This window comes from Lissotriton helveticus, chromosome 9 (genome assembly GCF_964261635.1).
Source record: "Lissotriton helveticus chromosome 9, aLisHel1.1, whole genome shotgun sequence".
NCBI classification, from domain to species: Eukaryota; Metazoa; Chordata; class Amphibia; order Caudata; family Salamandridae; genus Lissotriton; species Lissotriton helveticus.
Window position 1 is genome coordinate 22,618,596 of NC_136070.1, and position 18,730 is coordinate 22,637,325.

At 48.3% G+C, this 18,730-nt stretch overlaps 2 protein-coding genes across 3 annotated transcripts in view; one reads left to right on the plus strand and one right to left on the minus strand.

The window, feature by feature from the left end:
• CFL2 (cofilin 2) overlaps positions 1-2,648 on the minus strand; it is a 417,537-nt gene extending 414,889 nt beyond the window's left edge. The window contains exon 1 of one of the 2 annotated variants that reach the window (XM_078659381.1): positions 2,244-2,648. In XM_078659381.1, the coding sequence (XP_078515507.1) occupies positions 2,244-2,261 (18 nt within the window). In that variant the 5' untranslated portion in view covers positions 2,262-2,648. The remainder of the gene's footprint in view (positions 1-2,243) is intronic. The other variant, XM_078659382.1, reaches the window with a different exon arrangement.
• A 528-nt stretch (positions 2,649-3,176) lies between these two features.
• Positions 3,177-18,730, plus strand: part of SNX6 (sorting nexin 6) — an 86,310-nt gene continuing 70,756 nt past the window's right edge. Inside the window, exons 1-2 of the mRNA XM_078659383.1 lie at positions 3,177-3,271; positions 3,374-3,424. Of these exons, the coding sequence (XP_078515509.1) occupies positions 3,266-3,271; positions 3,374-3,424 (57 nt within the window). The 5' untranslated portion in view covers positions 3,177-3,265. The remainder of the gene's footprint in view (positions 3,272-3,373; positions 3,425-18,730) is intronic.

An 18,730-nucleotide genomic window follows, 5' to 3' on the forward strand; every position in this document is an offset into this window, starting at 1 on the left:
ATGATGCGTATAGATATACGAGATGAGTGTTTAGATTACCCCAAAATAGCATATGTCTTTAGCTAATGCTAAAAGGGTCGTCTGTTGTAATTTAACAGCGATTAGGTTGAGCATTAGCAAAAGACATTTTAGTTCTAGCCGTTATCTTGACATTTAGCGGACTCCATTTTGTATTCATGGCAGCCATTTTGTCTGCCACACGCTACCTTGTGTCGACCATGTGCTCTGTCCTATCTTCCTGTTCATGACACTTGAATCTGCCCAGCAACGGGCTATTATTAGCGTCCCCTTGTTTTTCCGCTGAACGTTAGGGTCCACATCTGTTAGTGATTAGCCCTAGATTGGAATGTTAGCTGAAACCCCCAAGACTGTTAGCTCCTCCCACTGATCGATTGTGCCTCTCGATATTACCTTATATGTACATAAACTGTGCTCTTGTGCTTTGTACTGCCTTCTTTTGAGCCCCTGTGTGGGTATAAATAAACCATGCATCCCTACTTCGGGGCGCTACTTCTTGCAATGTCGAAGGGTACTGTTTGAACCGTAGCACCACCTCATGAGGTATAATAAATGTTACGTTTTCTATTTCCAATTTCTGTGCCAACTTCTTCCTATTTGGTTTGAGGACTTCGTGCAGAGAAGGGCGAACCCCTTGCACTAGCGGGCCTGGCCGAGGCCAACACGACATCTCAATGGGCTTTGTTAGCTTTGTCTGATTAACGTAATCCACAGTGGTTCGCTCAATGTTTGAGTATGCTTTTGTCAAACCTTAAACAAATTACCAATTCCTGTAGAGTGGGCTTTCGAATTAAAGTCCCCAACTCTTCTTTGGGCTGCTCCAACCGTAATTCACTACAAATGTTCACCTCCACTGGCTAATATTTACCAAATGTTCATGTTATCCTCTTTTTTAGTCTTATAGTATGGTAACAACATATTTCCAGGGCCAGGCACCATTACAAATCATTCATCTAACTTTCGCCCCAGCTCATGTAAGTCAAAGAACTGTGCTGTCTTCTCTGCGCTATCTTCTACAGAATGAGACACTTTACCAAAAGATGTGTGCCTGCACAAGTAATTACAGTACCACTACATACATTATTGAATACATTCCTCTAGTTTCAAGCATTGGCATAGCCAATGGGTTTCATCTTTGGGACCTTATAGGTGTTTAGTTATCCAGCTTAATATCCTCGGTGCAACAACATCAAGTGTTGCTTGGCTAAACACTTATAAGGTCCCAGAGGAGAGACCTATTGGCTATGCCAATGCTTGCTTTTAATCATGCGAAGCAGCAGCCACATTGGTGTACAACATGGTCTAAGCCAATAGGTTGTGCATATGCGAGACCTATTGGTTTTGCGAGTGCTTGTTTGAGATCTTACTGAATGCTAGAATTCTCTCAAATAAACAGCTGGCTAGTGCTGCTTTTGGCCAGAAGGGGCGCATGTGAAGGTCAGTCGGGCGGCAAGCAGCCCCTGAGGACATACTATCAGTATCAATGCTATAGAAGAACACCCAGGGTCTTCTCTTCAGGGAAAAAGGACGCAATTTTTGTGCACATATTTTATGTGGGCAAAAGTTATGAAGGTGTAAAGGCACACTACCCCAAATATCAAAAAACAAGACTCAGCACTGTGGTGGCAGCATTTAAGGGGTTTGAAATGTCCAGCACTGTGTGGGTACACATTGTGTATGCATTATCAGACATCAATACCAGTTCAAGGACTATTCCCTGAAGGAAGTTCTTCCCTATAGGAAATCCTGTACTCCATGCCTATAGAAGTGCCTTCCCAGTGTGTTCTTGTGTTTTGAGTGTGTCATTTATTGCAGTTTTATACCACCACTTGTATCTTGTACGCTTATGTAATTTGCACACATCACTTTTTCCTCTTGTAACGTATCATTTGCTACCTCTTGTATTTTGTTTGCTTTTGGTACATGCACAATTGTCACTTTTGCCTCATGTAACGTAACGTTTGCTTTTGTAGCATGCTGACTTGTAATTTTCTCCTCATGTTTCACTACTGTTCCTATTGTGAAGCGCTCTGACACCTTCGGGTAAAGTCTGCGCTATATAAGAATCGCATAAAATAAAAATAAATAAAAAGGCCTACTTTGTTTCATCCTTCCTTAGGATTATCTTTAGGTTTTCCGCTTAAGAGAAGAGGTGTAAATTACACCTCATGTTAGATCTGCTAATTATCTTGTTTTATACCAGTTATTTTTTTTTCGATGCTTACCTTGTGCTTGCATTTCATGAGTCATATTTGCTAGTTATCTTATGTTTGAGTACTCTGCTGCTGCATGGGGAGCTTGGCTTGTGCACTCAGCTGCCTCATGGAATTCTGGCTTCGACGTTTCTGGTCATTTGACAGTTGGAGCCCCTTGGCTCTGTCATTCTGGGCAGTCTGCTGAGGGCTCGTCATATGGACTCTAATTGAGCCTTATGTTCAGTTCTCTCCCTCTCCTGCATGGTTTTCAGTCTGTCCTTGTTCGGCCGAGGGCGCTTGTGACGCCTGGGGGCCTCCAGGGCTGCCCAGCCTCGGCTAGGCTTCCCCTCTGCTTCTCCTCAGCTGCTCTCCTCAGACGCCGCACGCGACGCTTCTCGCGCGTCCGTTGGCACACGTGCCGTCGCGCCTCTTTTTCACACTCTCTGCGCGTGACTTCCGCCGCCTGCCAGTCACGGCTAGCTCCGCCCACTGACCGCTTGCGCTGACTTCACATGCCTGCTCTTCGTCTGCCCCGCGCGCTCCGTCCTCTGAACGTGGCTAGTCAACGCCCGAGGCACCGCCCCGCCCCTTCAGCTGTAGGCACGCCCCTCGAGTGTCAGGCCTCCCTATGAAGGCCTCCTTCTGCTCCAGGCCCCGCCCATGATGCCTGTCACTGGCGCGTGTCTGGTGTCTCCGGCATGTCTCTTCTTCTCATAGGCTGCACATGTCCGCCCTCTGCTGCAGGCCCCGCCCATTCCTCCTGTCATTTTTAAGGAACTTCCCTCGGACCCGCCCCCCCGCATCCAGGGCCCGCCCCAACTACCAAGGCCCGCCCCTAACCCTCGTGCCTTTTTATACCACGCCCCGCCCCTCTGGTATGATGTCCCTGCATAGGGCTCTTATACTCCACCCCCGAGTCCTCATGCCCCGCCTCTCAGGCCTCTGGCCCCGCCCCTCAGGCCTCAGGCCCCGCCCCGAGCCCCGCCTCCCAGCCCTCACGCCCCGCCTCCCGCTGCCGTCACTCCGCGCGCCGCCGGTCGGAGGGAGCAGCCATGATGGTGGGTGTCCGGGGCCCCGGGAGGGAGGGGGGAGGAGGGGTGCATGTCCGCCCGCCCCGGGCCCCCAGCCCCCGCCCTAACGCCCTCTCTGTCTCTCCGCAGCACGAAGGCCTGGAGGAGGCGCCCGACTTCCTGTCCGAGGAGGAGCGAGCGGTGGGTACCGGGGGGGCCCCCAGGGGCAGAGACTGGAGAGGGGGGGCACCGGGGCTCCCCTGGGAGGAGGAGAGGACTGGAGGGCAGAGGAGGGGCCAGGACTCAGCTCTGCAGGGGAGTGCATAGGAGGGGGCAGGACTGAAGACTACAGGAGAGGGCATAAGAAGGGGCAAATGCAAGAGTGCAGGGGCAGTGCAGAGACCCACAGGACAGTGCATAGGGAGGGGGTAAATGCAAGAGTGCAGGGGCAGTGCAGAGACCCACAGGACAGTGCATAGGGAGGGGGCAAATGCAAGAGTGCAGGGGCAGTGCAGAGACCCACAGGACAGTGCATAGGGAGGGGGTAAATGCAAGAGTGCAGGGGCAGTACAGAGACCCACAGGACAGTGCATAGGGAGGGGGTAAATGCAAGAGTGCAGGGGCAGTGCAGAGACCCACAGGACAGTGCATAGGGAGGGGGTAAATGCAAGAGTGCAGGGGCAGTGCAGAGACCCACAGGACAGTGCATAGGGAGGGGGTAAATGCAAGAGTGCAGGGGCAGTACAGAGACCCACAGGACAGTGCATAGGGAGGGGGTAAATGCAAGAGTGCAGGGGCAGTGCAGAGACCCACAGGACAGTGCATAGGGAGGGGGTAAATGCAAGAGTGCAGGGGCAGTGCAGAGACCCACAGGACAGTGCATAGGGAGGGGGCAAATGCAAGAGTGCAGGGGCAGTGCAGAGACCCACAGGACAGTGCATAGGGAGGGGGTAAATGCAAGAGTGCAGGGGCAGTACAGAGACCCACAGGACAGTGCATAGGGAGGGGGTAAATGCAAGAGTGCAGGGGCAGTGCAGAGACCCACAGGACAGTGCATAGGGAGGGGGCAAATGCAAGAGTGCAGGGGCAGTGCAGAGACCCACAGGACAGTGCATAGGGAGGGGGTAAATGCAAGAGTGCAGGGGCAGTACAGAGACCCACAGGACAGTGCATAGGGAGGGGGTAAATGCAAGAGTGCAGGGGCAGTACAGAGACCCACAGGACAGTGCATAGGGAGGGGGTAAGTGCAATAGTGCAGGGGCAGTGCAGAGACCCACAGGACAGTGCATAGGGAGGGGGTAAATGCAAGAGTGCAGGGGCAGTACAGAGACCCACAGGACAGTGCATAGGGAGGGGGTAAATGCAAGAGTGCAGGGGCAGTACAGAGACCCACAGGACAGTGCATAGGGAGGGGGTAAATGCAAGAGTGCAGGGGCAGTACAGAGACCCACAGGACAGTGCATAGGGAGGGGGTAAGTGCAAGAGTGCAGGGGCAGTACAGAGACCCACAGGACAGTGCATAGGGAGGGGGTAAGTGCAATAGTGCAGGGGCAGTGCAGAGACCCACAGGACAGTGCATAGGGAGGGGGTAAATGCAAGAGTGCAGGGGCAGTACAGAGACCCACAGGACAGTGCATAGGGAGGGGGTAAATGCAAGAGTGCAGGGGCAGTACAGAGACCCACAGGACAGTGCATAGGGAGGGGGTAAGTGCAATAGTGCAGGGGCAGTGCAGAGACCCACAGGACAGTGCATAGGGAGGGGGTAAATGCAAGAGTGCAGGGGCAGTACAGAGACCCACAGGACAGTGCATAGGGAGGGGGTAAATGCAAGAGTGCAGGGGCAGTACAGAGACCCACAGGACAGTGCATAGGGAGGGGGTAAGTGCAATAGTGCAGGGGCAGTGCAGAGACCCACAGGACAGTGCATAGGGAGGGGGTAAATGCAAGAGTGCAGGGGCAGTACAGAGACCCACAGGACAGTGCATAGGGAGGGGGTAAATGCAAGAGTGCAGGGGCAGTGCAGAGACCCACAGGACAGTGCATAGGGAGGGGGCCAATGCAAGAGTGCAGGGGCAGTACAGAGACCCACAGGACAGTGCATAGGGAGGGGGCCAATGCAAGAGTGCAGGGGCAGTGCAGAGACCCACAGGACAGTGCATAGGGAGGGGGCCAATGCAAGAGTGCAGGGGCAGTGCAGAGACCCACAGGACAGTGCATAGGGAGGGGGCCAATGCAAGAGTGCAGGGGCAGTGCAGAGACCCACAGGACAGTGCATAGGGAGGGGGCCAATGCAAGAGTGCAGGGGCAGTGCAGAGACCCACAGGACAGTGCATAGGGAGGGGGCCAATGCAAGAGTGCAGGGGCAGTGCAGAGACCCACAGGACAGTGCATAGGGAGGGGGCCAATGCAAGAGTGCAGGGGCAGTGCAGAGACCCACAGGACAGTGCATAGGGAGGGGGCCAATGCAAGAGTGCAGGGGCAGTGCAGAGACCCACAGGACAGTGCATAGGGAGGGGGCCAATGCAAGAGTGCAGGGGCAGTGCAGAGACCCACAGGACAGTGCATAGGGAGGGGGCAAATGCAAGAGTGCAGGGGCAGCACAGAGACCCACAGGACAGTGCATAGGGAGGGGGCAAATGCAAGAGTGCAGGGGCAGTGCAGACCCACAGGACAGTGCATAGGAAGGGGGCAAATGCAAGAGTGCAGGGGCAGTGCAGACCCACAGGACAGTGCATAGGAAGGGGGCAAATGCAAGAGTGCAGGGGCAGTGCAGAAACCTACAGAGGAGTGCATAGGATAACAATGCAGGAGCAGTAATGGAGGTGTCAGGACTGATGTCTACAGGAGACTGCATAGGGAGGGGGTAAATGCAAGAGTAACCATGGAGGTGCCAGGACAGGGCTACAGGAGAGTGCATAGTAGGGGGCAATAACAAAGTGTAGGGGTAGTACAGAGACATATAGAGGAGTGCATAGGATAACAATGCAGGAGCAGTAATGGAGGTGTCAGGACTGATGTCTACAGGAGACTGCATAGGGAGGGGGTAAATGCAAGAGTAACCATGGAGGTGCCAGGACAGGGCTACAGGAGAGTGCATAGTAGGGGGCAATAACAAAGTGTAGGGGTAGTACAGAGACATATAGAGGAGTGCATAGGATAACAGTGCAGGAGCAGTAATGGAGGTGTCAGGACTGATGTCTACAGGAGAGTGCAAAGGGAGGGGACAATAATAGAGTGCAATCAGTGCAAGGACCCATAGGACACTGCATAGGGAGGGGGCAAATGCAAGAGTGCAGGGGCAGTACAGAGACCTACAGAGGAGTGCATAGGATAACAATGCAGGAACAGTAATGAAGGGGTCAGGACTGATGTCTATAGGAGGGGGCAATAACAGAGTGCAGGGGAAACCATGGAGGGGCCAGGACAGGTCTACAGGAGAGTGCATACGAAGGGGGCAATAATAGAGGGCAATCAGTGCAAGGACCCATAAGACAGTGCATAGTAAAGGGGGCAAATGCAAGAGTGCAGGGGCAGTACAGACACCCACAGGACAGTGCACAGGGAGGGGGTAAAAGCAAGAGTGCAGGGGCAACCATGGAGGGGCCAGAGCAGGTTTACAGGAGAGTGCATAGGAAGGAGGGGCAATAACGGGGCAGGAAGCAGATCTATAGGAGAATGCAGAAGAAGGGCCAAATGCAAGAGTGACTGGGCACTACACAGACCTGGAGGACAGTAGGTACGAAGGAGGCATATACAAGAGTGCAGGGGCTTTACAGAGACCTATAGACGAGTGCATAGAAAGGGGGCAAATGCAAGACTGTAGGGGGAGTACAGAGACCTATAGGACAGTGCATAGGGAGGGGGCAAATGCAAGAGTGTAGGGGCAGTACAGAGACCTATAGGACCGTGCATACAATGATACTTAACGTAATCCCTTTTTTGTCTGTGCCCTTTCCATTGAAATGAAGCTGTACAGTGCAATGCAAAAATGAAGTAGTTTCCTTCTGCCTATGTACACACCTCTGTTCAAGGCTTCAGAAACACAGTTGAAAGTACAAAAGAGAGCCGGATGGTAGGCGGGACAGAGTACTGAGGGGCTCCAGAGTGCACAGGTAGTGCTAAGAGATGAAGAATACAGTGGTGCGAGCAGTAAACAGGAGTGCCTCATTGGTGGTGGGGGTACTTGGAAGTAGGAGATGCAAGGCTAGAACTGAAATGGACACTGAGAGGGAAAGTATAAGAGAGAAAACACATGGGATGGTACTGTGAAGGAGTGTGTATGTGGGGCAGACTAACCTGCATACTGAGTATTGGAAGTACTGAAAGGTGAGAAACTACATGTGATGCCATACTGAGGAGCAGTTACAGAGGAGAAGTACCCGGAGATCAGGCCTTTAAGTAGGACCAGGGCTCAGACTGTACAGTAATTAAAACTGACTTTGAAACTGCTGCCTCTTGGACATTTGATCAGTCTCATTAACTTTACAAGCATTGATTGATTCCTCAACAATCACTGTAAACACCCTAAGTGAATCCATGTCAGCAATGCAGTCCCTGTTTGCATTTCACATTATCATGCCGAGCCTTAGATGTTTCTTTTTCAGGTGTTATGTAGTATTTTTATGCAATGTATGACTTTTGTATGGGGGGGGGGGGATGCTGCGAATAAGTCGTCTCCAGGTGTCAGGGGGAGTTCAAGTTCTGACAGTGTCTTCATGACTCAGTATGATTGACAGCTCTGGAGTTGCAGTTGTAGGCAGTGGTAGTTTCTCATAGTGCCTGTCAACCGGTCATAAAGTTTTTGACTCTGCATGCTCATCCAGTCATTGGCCTCTGCAGAGCACGTAGACTGGTGGCCACATATGTGCTAGTTGTAAATATCCTTGTATATAAGGTGTGTGCTGGATGTATACACAGCTGTTGAAATATTGACGGTACCATTCGAGAAGAAAATGCTGTTTAAAGGTGAGGAGGGTGAGTGTGTGTGTGTGTGTTTGTGAGAAGGCACGGTGAAGGGGATGACTTGAGGAACTACATCCCGGAGGACTGAGTGGAAAGACAGCGGGGAAGGAGGTGATGTGTGAAATATGCACAAGGTGAATTTCAGAAAGATGCGGTAGAAAAGGATGTGTCTACAACAAGGAGAGACTACAGAGGAGGAAGGAATAAGATGGTGAAAAGGAGTGATTGAGACACTCCAAAGACCCCCCCCACCTCCTTATCTGATCTCAGTAATGTTTACTTGTTAGAGTCATTAAAACATTTTAGATTCTTATTAGTCCTAACACAATTGTTGTTACTCTTCTTTGTGCTACTACAATCCGGCGTTGGCAAAGCTGATAGGTCCAGCTTTGTTGACACATGTTTGGTGTGTGATGTGTCTGGATGCAATAACACAAAACTCAAGAACACCCAGATACTGGTGAGGTGGGTGCTGTGAACTAAATCCTATGCATGACACGTTTAAAGCCACAGCCTTACTTACATAGGCCACGTTTCCTGGAAAGGGTTCCTAGTTGGTCTTCTTTGGCCGCACCCACTTCACTTACCCCTAACCCCCCCCACCATCTGTTGAAATTACAAGCATGTGTAAAGCACATTAGGAAAGGGTGATAGCACTCCCAGAGAATGTTAAAGGAAAAGCTCCTTATAGGAGGGATGGGGCATTCAGTGATGTCAAGTACAGAAAGTGGCAGATCGTACTGGGGAAGAGTAGTGAATGGTGCAGTGGTAGGATTGCAGACGGACGAGCACACCTGGGCAGAGGTGGAGGGTACTGGTGATACAGAGGGTGGTACTACAGAGGTCTGCGTGCTAGCATGTACATAGGACTACAGACCGGGGCGAGCACTGATGACGGATGCTAGACTATACGGGTGGTACAGGTGCGGTACTGTAGAGTGCTGGCATGTACATACGATTGCAGACGGCTACGAGCACAGCTGGAGAGTGGTAGTACGGGTGATAGAGGGGCGGTGCTGCAGAGTGCTGGCATGTACATGGGATTACAGATAGTGAGACTCTCCTGAGGCGGAAAGCCGGGAGACAGCTAATTTGACTACTGCTGTTTTTAAGATTGTGTTTCTGTTGTGTTTTTAATTACCTGCGATTGGAAACGCGCATTTCTTAGCCTGTATCTCGCCCCAGGGGCGGTTCACTTACTTCTGCCCCACTTCAGCCTCAGCCCCCTGATCCTCGCGCAGCCGACTAGGTACTGGCGCCGGATTGGACAGGGGTAAGCCGCCATCTTGGGAAGGTCCCTGAGAGTTGCAGACTAGTTGCTTTGCAGGCTCCCGCCCTCCTCACGCCCTATAAATGTGTATTGCACATCGGACGCGCAGCGGGCGGGCGCAGCGGGCGCGATGATGGCGCGCCTAAGGCAAGCCCGTCTGCCCCGTCAGCGCCATTCCAGCGCCTCTCGCAAGAGACGCTGGCCTAAACCTGCTAGGGAACATTGTTTATTCTAGAGAGGAGTTGTTTAGTCTGCGCCCACCTAACTCACAGAGATGTCTGGTGCCGCTTGACCCTTTAAGTGGCCCAACTCACTCTCCCGGCCCCCGTCATGTCAGAAGCTCCTCTTAACTCTCCTCCGCAACAATGGTTAAAAGTGCTTCAGTTGAATGTTAGGTCACTCCCGAAGCATCATGCGGAGGAGTTCGACCTTTTAGCTGATGAAACCCCGGATATCCTTTTTAGGTCGAGCTAAGACGTAAGCAATGCTTAGTCTGCGAAGACATCTATAGTCACCCGTTTCTGGGAATGAGGACAAGAGGGTGCACAAGCGCAGTTGGCACCTCGTGGGCGCGCACGGCGCCGTGCCCCTCTCCTGCCTCGGAAGCACCAACACGCATGCGCATACCCAGAGACACACACACACACGAGCACCCATGCACGCACCCATACATACAGAGAACCCACCCCTGCCGTCGCATACACACACATGCGCGCACACACTGCATACACACACTGCATACACACACGCTCCCCCCTTACCTCACCAGAGACACACACACGAGCGCACATACACACACGCACGCATACAGAGAACCCACCCCCGCCGTCGCATACACACACACACACTGCATACACACACGCTCCCCTCCCCCCTTACCTCACCAGGCTCTTTTTTTGTCCTGTTTTCATGTGGGCTCCTTCTGTCCGGCTCCCGATGGATGAGCGGGCGGGTGCCGGAGAAGCGACCAAGAACACTCTGCGCCTGCGCGGAAGTGAACGCGCCCGCCTGACGTCACTTGTTTTGCTTGTTTACTATTGGTAAGGTTCCTGCGCCCCGCCCGGCACGAGTGCTTGTTTTTTAAAGGGTTCCATACATGCCCTCCTGCGTGGACTCTTCCCCCCCCATCGCGGATGTCCACGCCTCAATGCCCTCTCTTACGATTATGTGCGATTTCCCTCACCCCCTCCCCTCACTCTTGCTCTCACATTGGAGGAGAGATGTTGGGTGGGGGCTTTTATTCATGTCTGGGCTGCGGCCCCCCGTTGCTCACACCGAGGGCTGCCTGGCGGTGCTGCGGGGGAGGGAGGGGAGCTGGCAGTGAAGCAAGGCGGAGCAGGCTGGTCTTTTATTTTGGATCCATTTCACAGAGGAGCAACAGCACCTTGTTTTATTTGGCAGGGGGGGATTAAGTGATTTGCCAAGAATCCCAGGATGCTTGAACCTTCCCGCCAGACTCGAACCTGGATCCCCAGCGACAAAGTCCGCCGCTCCAGGGGTTAAGCCACATCGTCTTGCTTATTTACGCAGTACATGTTTTACTTTGTCATTTGCTCTACTAGTCCAATTTTGCCTGGCGTTCGATCCATACATTGTAATCCTTTTCCTTAATCGCGTTTTTCATGTTACATACGGCTGCCCCCCTAATCCATACATTGCAATTCCTTTCCTTAATTATGTGTTTTATGTTCCACATCGCTGGCCACAAATAAATACCTCCTCTTAAGCCTCATAGAGTGACCTCTAGTTCAAAGGATGAACACATTCACCTCCTTGTGCCTTTCGGGGATGTAAATGTTCCTTTTTGTGATGTAAAGGGTTCTAAAGGTATAGAAAGGGAGACATTGAGCGCAACCTGTAAGTTTTACACAGACAGTGAACACTGTATGAAAGAAATGCAGAATTATGTAACGACGTGACAATTGTTCGTGTGTTTCTTTAATCTGTTGTGAAAAGCTCTCCCGCCCGGGGTGTTTCAAGCAACCTGGAGAGCCTATGACTGATTCTGACTCCCCTGGGGGTGGGGGGCTATTGTGCGCGCGTCACGCCACCTGAAAAGGAAAGCTTTAATTGACCATTTTGTAAATAATTATCTTTTGTTCGCATCTCCTCTCCTGGAAGGGAAGGGCCAAGGGAGCCCTATGGCGGTGTCTTATAGATGTTTTTGTTATCGGCAGGCTGAAATCCAATCCCCCCCCCCCTTTCATTTTGTCTCACACGCTCAAAAATACTTACATTCTTACTTCCCCAGTGGCTTCATGGATTTGCTTTGCCTTGATTACTATAGAAAGAGGGGCGTTAATTGTAATTTTAATTTTCAATCATATGCCTGCTGAAAAGTAGGAAGTGTTTTTTTTAGGGGCACATCTATCAACTGTACAGCAGGTGCAGTGGCACCGGCTTCCACGGGTGAGAGCGTCTCATTGGACCCAAATAACTCTTTATCCCGCAACTGCTGCGGGGCGTGCAGACCTGTTCGCCCATGTTGCGTGTTTCCACTACGACCCACGAACTCTTGCTTCACAACTGTTTTTCAATTTCATATGGAGGGGAAAAATGCCTAAAATGCCTCCTGATGGGGCCAAGTTGTATATTTCGCCATAGCGCCCTTTGTTTGAATGACTCTGGGGACAAACACCAGTGTGCTCATGACACATAACCCTATGAACAAGAGCGCACTCTTAAGAACAATTCCCTATACCCAGGGTCGCTGGAATTATAAACCAAGAGAGGACCAAACTCAATGACCCCTCACCCTCATACCCCCTCACACCCCCTCACACCCCCTCACCCACCATCACTCACCCTCACACCCCCTCACCCTCACACCCTCACACACCCTAACACACCCTCACCAGCATAGCATAACAAAACATAGCATAGCATAACAAAACACAGCGTAGCATAACAAAACATAGCATAGCATAACAAAAAAAAGCATAGGATAGCAAAACAAAACCTAGCATAACAAAACGCAACAAAGCATAGCATAGCATAGCATAACAAAACAAAGCATAGCATAACATAAAGCATAGCAAAACAGCATAGTATAACAAAGCATAGCATAACAAAACTCAACAAAAGATAGCAGAACAAAACATAACGTAACAAAGCATAACAAAACAAAGCATAGCATAACAAAGCAAAGCATAGCAAAACATAGCATAACAAAACACAATACAACATAGCTTAACATAACACAGCATAGCATAACAAAGCTTAGCATAACAAAACAAAGCTTAGCATAGCATAACAAAACATAGCATACCAAAGCATAGCATAGCATAACAAAGCAGAGCATAGCATAACAAAACATAGCATAGCAAAACAAAGCATAACATATTAAAACGCAACAAAGCATAGCATAACAAAACATAGCATAACAAAGCATAGCAAAACACAACACAGTAAAGTAAAGTCCACATTTGTAAAGCGCACAATCACCCGTAAGGGTCTCTAGGCGCTGGGGGCCGTCGGGAAGATTAAGCGAGCTATTGCCCAGAGTCACATGGTGCTGGGCTAACCTGCCGCCGGAGCCGGGGATCGAACCTTGGTCCCCACATTCCAGCGTCAGTCGCCCTGGCCGCGGCGCCACACCTCTCCCCCGTGAACACAGCATAGCATAACAAAACAAAGCTTAGCATAGCATAACAAAACAAAGCATAGCATAGCATAACAAAACAGCATAACAAAGCATAGCATAACAAAACATAGCATAGCAAAACAAAGCATAACATATTAAAACGCAACAAAGCATAGCATAACAAAACAAAGCATAGCATAACAAAACATAGCATAACATAGCATAGCATAACAAAACACAATACAACATAGTTTAGCATAACACAACACAGCATAGCATAACAAAACAAAGCTTAGCATAGCAAAACAAAGCTTAGCATAGCAAAACAAAGCTTAGCATACCATAACAAAACATAGCATAACAAAGCATAGCATAGCATAACAAAGCATAACAAAACATAGCATAGCAAAACAAAGCATAACATATTAAAACGCAACATAGCATAACAAAACATAGCATAACAAAGCATAGCAAAACACAACACAGTAAAGTAAAGTCCACATTTGTAAAGCGCACAATCACCCGTAAGGGTCTCTAGGCGCTGGGGGCCGTCGGGAAGATTAAGCGAGCTATTGCCCAGAGTCACATGGTGCTGGGCTAACCTGCCGCCGGGGATCGAACCTTGGTCCCCACATTCCAGCGTCAGTCGCCCTGGCCGCGGCGCCACACCTCTCCCCCGTGAACACAGCATAGCATAACAAAACAAAGCTTAGCATAGCATAACAAAACAAAGCTTAGCATAGCATAGCATAACAAAACATAGCATAACAAAGCATAGCATAACAAAACATAGCATAGCAAAACAAAGCATAACATATTAAAACGCAACAAAGCATAGCATAACAAAACAAAGCATAGCATAACAAAACATAGCATAACATAGCATAGCATAACAAAACACAATACAACATAGTTTAGCATAACACAACACAGCATAGCATAACAAAACAAAGCTTAGCATAGCAAAACAAAGCTTAGCATACCATAACAAAACATAGCATAACAAAGCATAGCATAGCATAACAAAGCATAACAAAACATAGCATAGCAAAACAAAGCATAACATATTAAAACCCAACAAAGCATAGCATACAAAACAGCATAACATAGCCTAGCATGACAAAACATAGCATAGCAAAACATAGCATAGCATACCAAAACATAGCATAGCATAACAAAGCATAGGATAGCATAACAAAGCATAGTATAGCATAACAAAACATAGCATAGCATAACAAAACAAAGCATAGGATGGCAAAACTAAACCTAGTATAGCAAAACAAAACATAACATAAGATAACAAAACATAGCAAACACAACAACATAGCATAGCAAAACACAGCATAGCATAATAAAACACAACTAAATATAGCACAGCGTAACAAAACATAGTATAGCATAACAAAGCATCGCATAGTAAAACATAGCATAGCCTAACAAAACACAGCATTGCATAACAAATCAAAGCATAGGGTAGCAAAACATAGCATAGCATAACAAAACAAAACCTAGGTAGCAAAACAAAACATAGCATACAGCATCATTCAGCACCACCACAGCATCACTCATTCAAATATGTTCTCTCAATGTTTCAAGCTTTATTACAAATGTCACAAAAAAATGTTAATATTTCACTTCTGTTCTTGAATTTTCATCACAATAAAATACACAAAAGTTATTTTCAAAAGTTTAAGCTATTGCCATTATAAATTACAATCACTTTCATTTAAGTATTAATTATTTGAAAAAATTAAAAGCCATTGTTATTTGTAATATCAATACATCTAAGTCACATAAATACAAAACATGTTGCATTACAAATGCTATAGGTGTCACATTCGCGAAAGTTATAACTATTGGCATTGTAAATGACAAAGCTATCAATTAAGCTATTTTAAAAACCAACACATAAATAAAATAATTGTCATTTACAAGACCAATAGCTCCAACTTTTCTAATGCGAGACCTATTGCATTTCCAATGCTTGTTATGACTGAAACATGGATGAGAGATGATCTCATAATCGTTGCCAATCTTGCTCTACCCCCGGGCTACTCTGTTAAGTTGGTAAACAGAGCCACTAGAGGCGGAGGCATTGCCGTGGTGGTAAGATCAAGTTTTACCTGTCTATTTGATGAAAGGGAGATGAAAGGGGAGGAATGTGCTTATTTTAGTATCACCATCAACACCCACTTCACCTTTGCAGGGCTATTAATATACAGGCCCCCTGGACCCATACATGGCTTCAACATCTCTCTTTTGGAGCTGGTGGAGGCATACGCTGTAGGGTCAGCAAATTTTAGTATCTTAGGGGATCTTAATCTCCATTTTGATTTAGAGCAGGATCTGAATGTCCGCACCCTGACCTCTGACCTAGCAGCCTTCCAGCTTCCTCAATTAGTTAAAAGCCCCACACATACAGGAGGCCATGTCCTGGACCACATTTTTACTAATATAGAAGACTCCAGAACCACCACCCCTTCGCCAATTGCTTGGTCAGATCATTTTCTAGAGGAGTTATCTGTTTGTATCCCTACCTCTACAGCTTGTAAAACCCAAAGAGCCACGCGTAAAAGACCTTGGCGCAAACTCCGGTTAGAGGAGTTTCATGCATCCCTTTTTCGGATGTGGAGACAGGATATGAAGCATTTTGTACCTGGCTCACCAGGGCACCTGACACCCTTATACCTGCTAGGTGGGTCAAAGGACGCATGCGAGATGCTAATCCCTGGTATAACGAAACCCTGGCTAGTCTGAAGAAAAAGTGTAAAAAACACGAGCGTGTATGGAGGAAGGACTACTCCTCAGAGAGTAAGATCAGATATGTAAAGGAGCTTAAGACTTACCATAAAGCCATTTGTAGGGTGCGAGCGGAATTTTATGCCTCCGAAATAGAGGCTAGTGCTAACCCGACTAAAGTTATCTTTAAGATCCTTAAGGAACTTGGCTCAAAAAAACCATACAGCATTGTCCCCACTTCAGCTGTCCAATGTGAAGAGCTTGCTTCCTTTTTCGTTGATAAAATCCGGGGTATCTACCAAGCCTTTAACCCAGGACCACAACCTAGCGATTCTCCGGTCTCTCGGCCTATCTCTATGGCTAAGATATCGGTCATCTCTGAAATTTCTAGGGAAGAGTTTGACAAGCTTACAAGGCAGATTAAATCTGGCTCGCCGGCAGACCCTCTGAGGCCGGCCCAATTTAGAGTCTTCTCTACTCTGCCTGACCCAGCTATATAGTCTTGTCAATGCCTCATTCTCTACTGCAACTGTCCCAGCCAGTTGGAAGCAGGCATGGGTGGCACCCATACTTAAAAACCCCACTCTAGACCCGTCAAAGCCAGAAAATGTTAGGCCTATATCCCTGCTGCCCTGGGCGACTAAAATCGCAGAGTCCCATGTGAATCTAGTTCTTACCAGCGTTCTCAAAACCAACGACACTCTGGACGAAACCCAGCATGGGTTCCGTGCCGGCCACAGCACGGAGACGGCGCTTCTGGCTATGACGGAGCATCTCCGCTCCACATTGGACCATGGTCAAACGGCGGCACTGATCCTCTTGGATCTCAGTGCCGCTTTTGACACTGTCTCCCACCAGATCCTTCTACATCGACTTGAGGAGGCAGGGATCACTGATATGGCCCTCGCTTGGTTTCGATCCTTCCTGACCGATAGAACGTTTCGTGTCTCCACTCCTCCTTTCCTCTCTGGGGCGCGTTCCATTGAGCAGGGTGTTCCGCAGGGATCGGCTTTGAGCCCCACCTTGTTCAATCTCTACGTCCAACCACTGGCTGTGGTCGCTAAAGCGTGGGATCTTAACATCGTCTCTTATGCTGACGATACGCAGCTAGTGGTTGCCCTCACGGAAGGCTCTACCATCGACCAGATTAGATTCAAAGCGGGTCTGACCGCCGTAGCAGCCTGGATGACAGATAACTGTCTCCAATCGAATGCTGCCAAGACGGAGGTACTACTGGTGGGAAGAAACGAAGATCTATGGGGTTACCATTGGTGGCCACCTACTTTGGGGGCAGCCCCTACACCTAAGACTGAAGTGAAGAATCTGGGAGTCTGGTTGGACTCAGAGCTTAAGTTTGATGTCCATACAAAAAAGGTCGCCGCTACTTGCTTTGGAATCTTACGCAGCCTTAAACCAGTCTTGAAATTTTTTGATCCAGTTACCAGGCAGTTCATTGTTCAGGCTACAGTACTGTCCAGACTGGATTATGCCAGCTCCTTACTTCTAGGGCAACAAGAAAGGTTTGGGTCCTGTCTCTGACCGGCTTAGACCACTCCAATATAGCAAACAAAACGAAAGGCCAGTCAGGTTTACTTTTTTATCATTTGATCACACCCAGCCTGTAAGTACTGAGCGATCAATGTTTTATTTCTATTTTTTATCTTCTTGTACTATTTTGTTATATTTTTTGTATGTCATCAAAAGAACAGTTATCAAACAAAGAATGCATTCAAAAAACAATGTGCGCATTATATACAAGTGTTCAATATGTACACCAACAATACTGAATTTCAAAAGCACCAAAAATACATCACAACAAGTAAATTAATACAATGCCTAAACATAGTTTCAGAAGTGAGCCAGTGAATAGGTATTTTTATGGTTGCACTACTAGGGACAGGAAGCGTGGTATTGTTTATATCCCTAGTTGCACCCCTCTTCCTTATCCCTGGCTCGGGGTCAACGCATTTCGAACCACAAAAGGGTTGAGGGTTCTCCTCAGGACGCGGACTGGATGAAGCCGTAGCTGGGTGTAGCATTCGTGGTCTTTTTGAATGGGGGCAGCAGCCTCACAAAAGACAGAATTTCTGTCTGGATGAAACGCTTCCTGTCCCTAGTAGTGCAACCATAAAAATACCTATTCACTGGCTCAGACAAGACAGGCAGGCAGTATCTATTAACTTTGTTGTCCGTTGTCTTCTGTTACAACTTGAAGGACTGGTGCCTACTTCTGAAACTATGTTTAGGCATTGTATTCATTTACTTGTTGTGATGTATTTTTGGTGCTTTTGAAATTCAGTATTGTTGGTGTACATATTGAACACTTGTATATAATGCGCACATTGTTTTTTGAATGTATTCTTTGTTTGATAACTGTTCTTTTGATGACATACAAAAAATATAACAAAAAAGTACAAGAAGATGAAAAATAGAAATAAAACATTGATCGCTCAGTACTTGCAGGCTGGGTGTGATCAAATGATAAAAAAGTAAACCTGACTGGCCTTTCGTTTTGTTTGCTAGCTTCTTACTTCTAGGCGCTAACAAGGTGGAAATTGCCCGCCTTCAACGTATTCAAAATGCGGCCGCGAGGGCCTTAATAGGCCTGCCACGCTTTAGTCCCACTTCTGCCTCCATCCGGAAACTTCACTGGCTTCCTGTAGCTCAAAGGATACGGTTCAAGACCCTGTGTATCTCTTTTAAAATCCTTAGACTGTCTACCCCTAAAATGTTGGGATCACTACTGAACCTGTATGTGCCTGCGCGTTCTCTGCGTTCGGCAGGGCAGAATCTGGTGGTAGTTCCCCGATTCAATCGTAGCAGAGCAGGTGGCCGCTCCTTCCGTTTTCTAGCAGCTAAGTTATGGAATTCCCTTCCTGGCCAGATACGGGAGTTGAAAGACATGTTGCAATTCAGGAAAGTTGTCAAAACATTTTTATTTCCTGGAAAATAA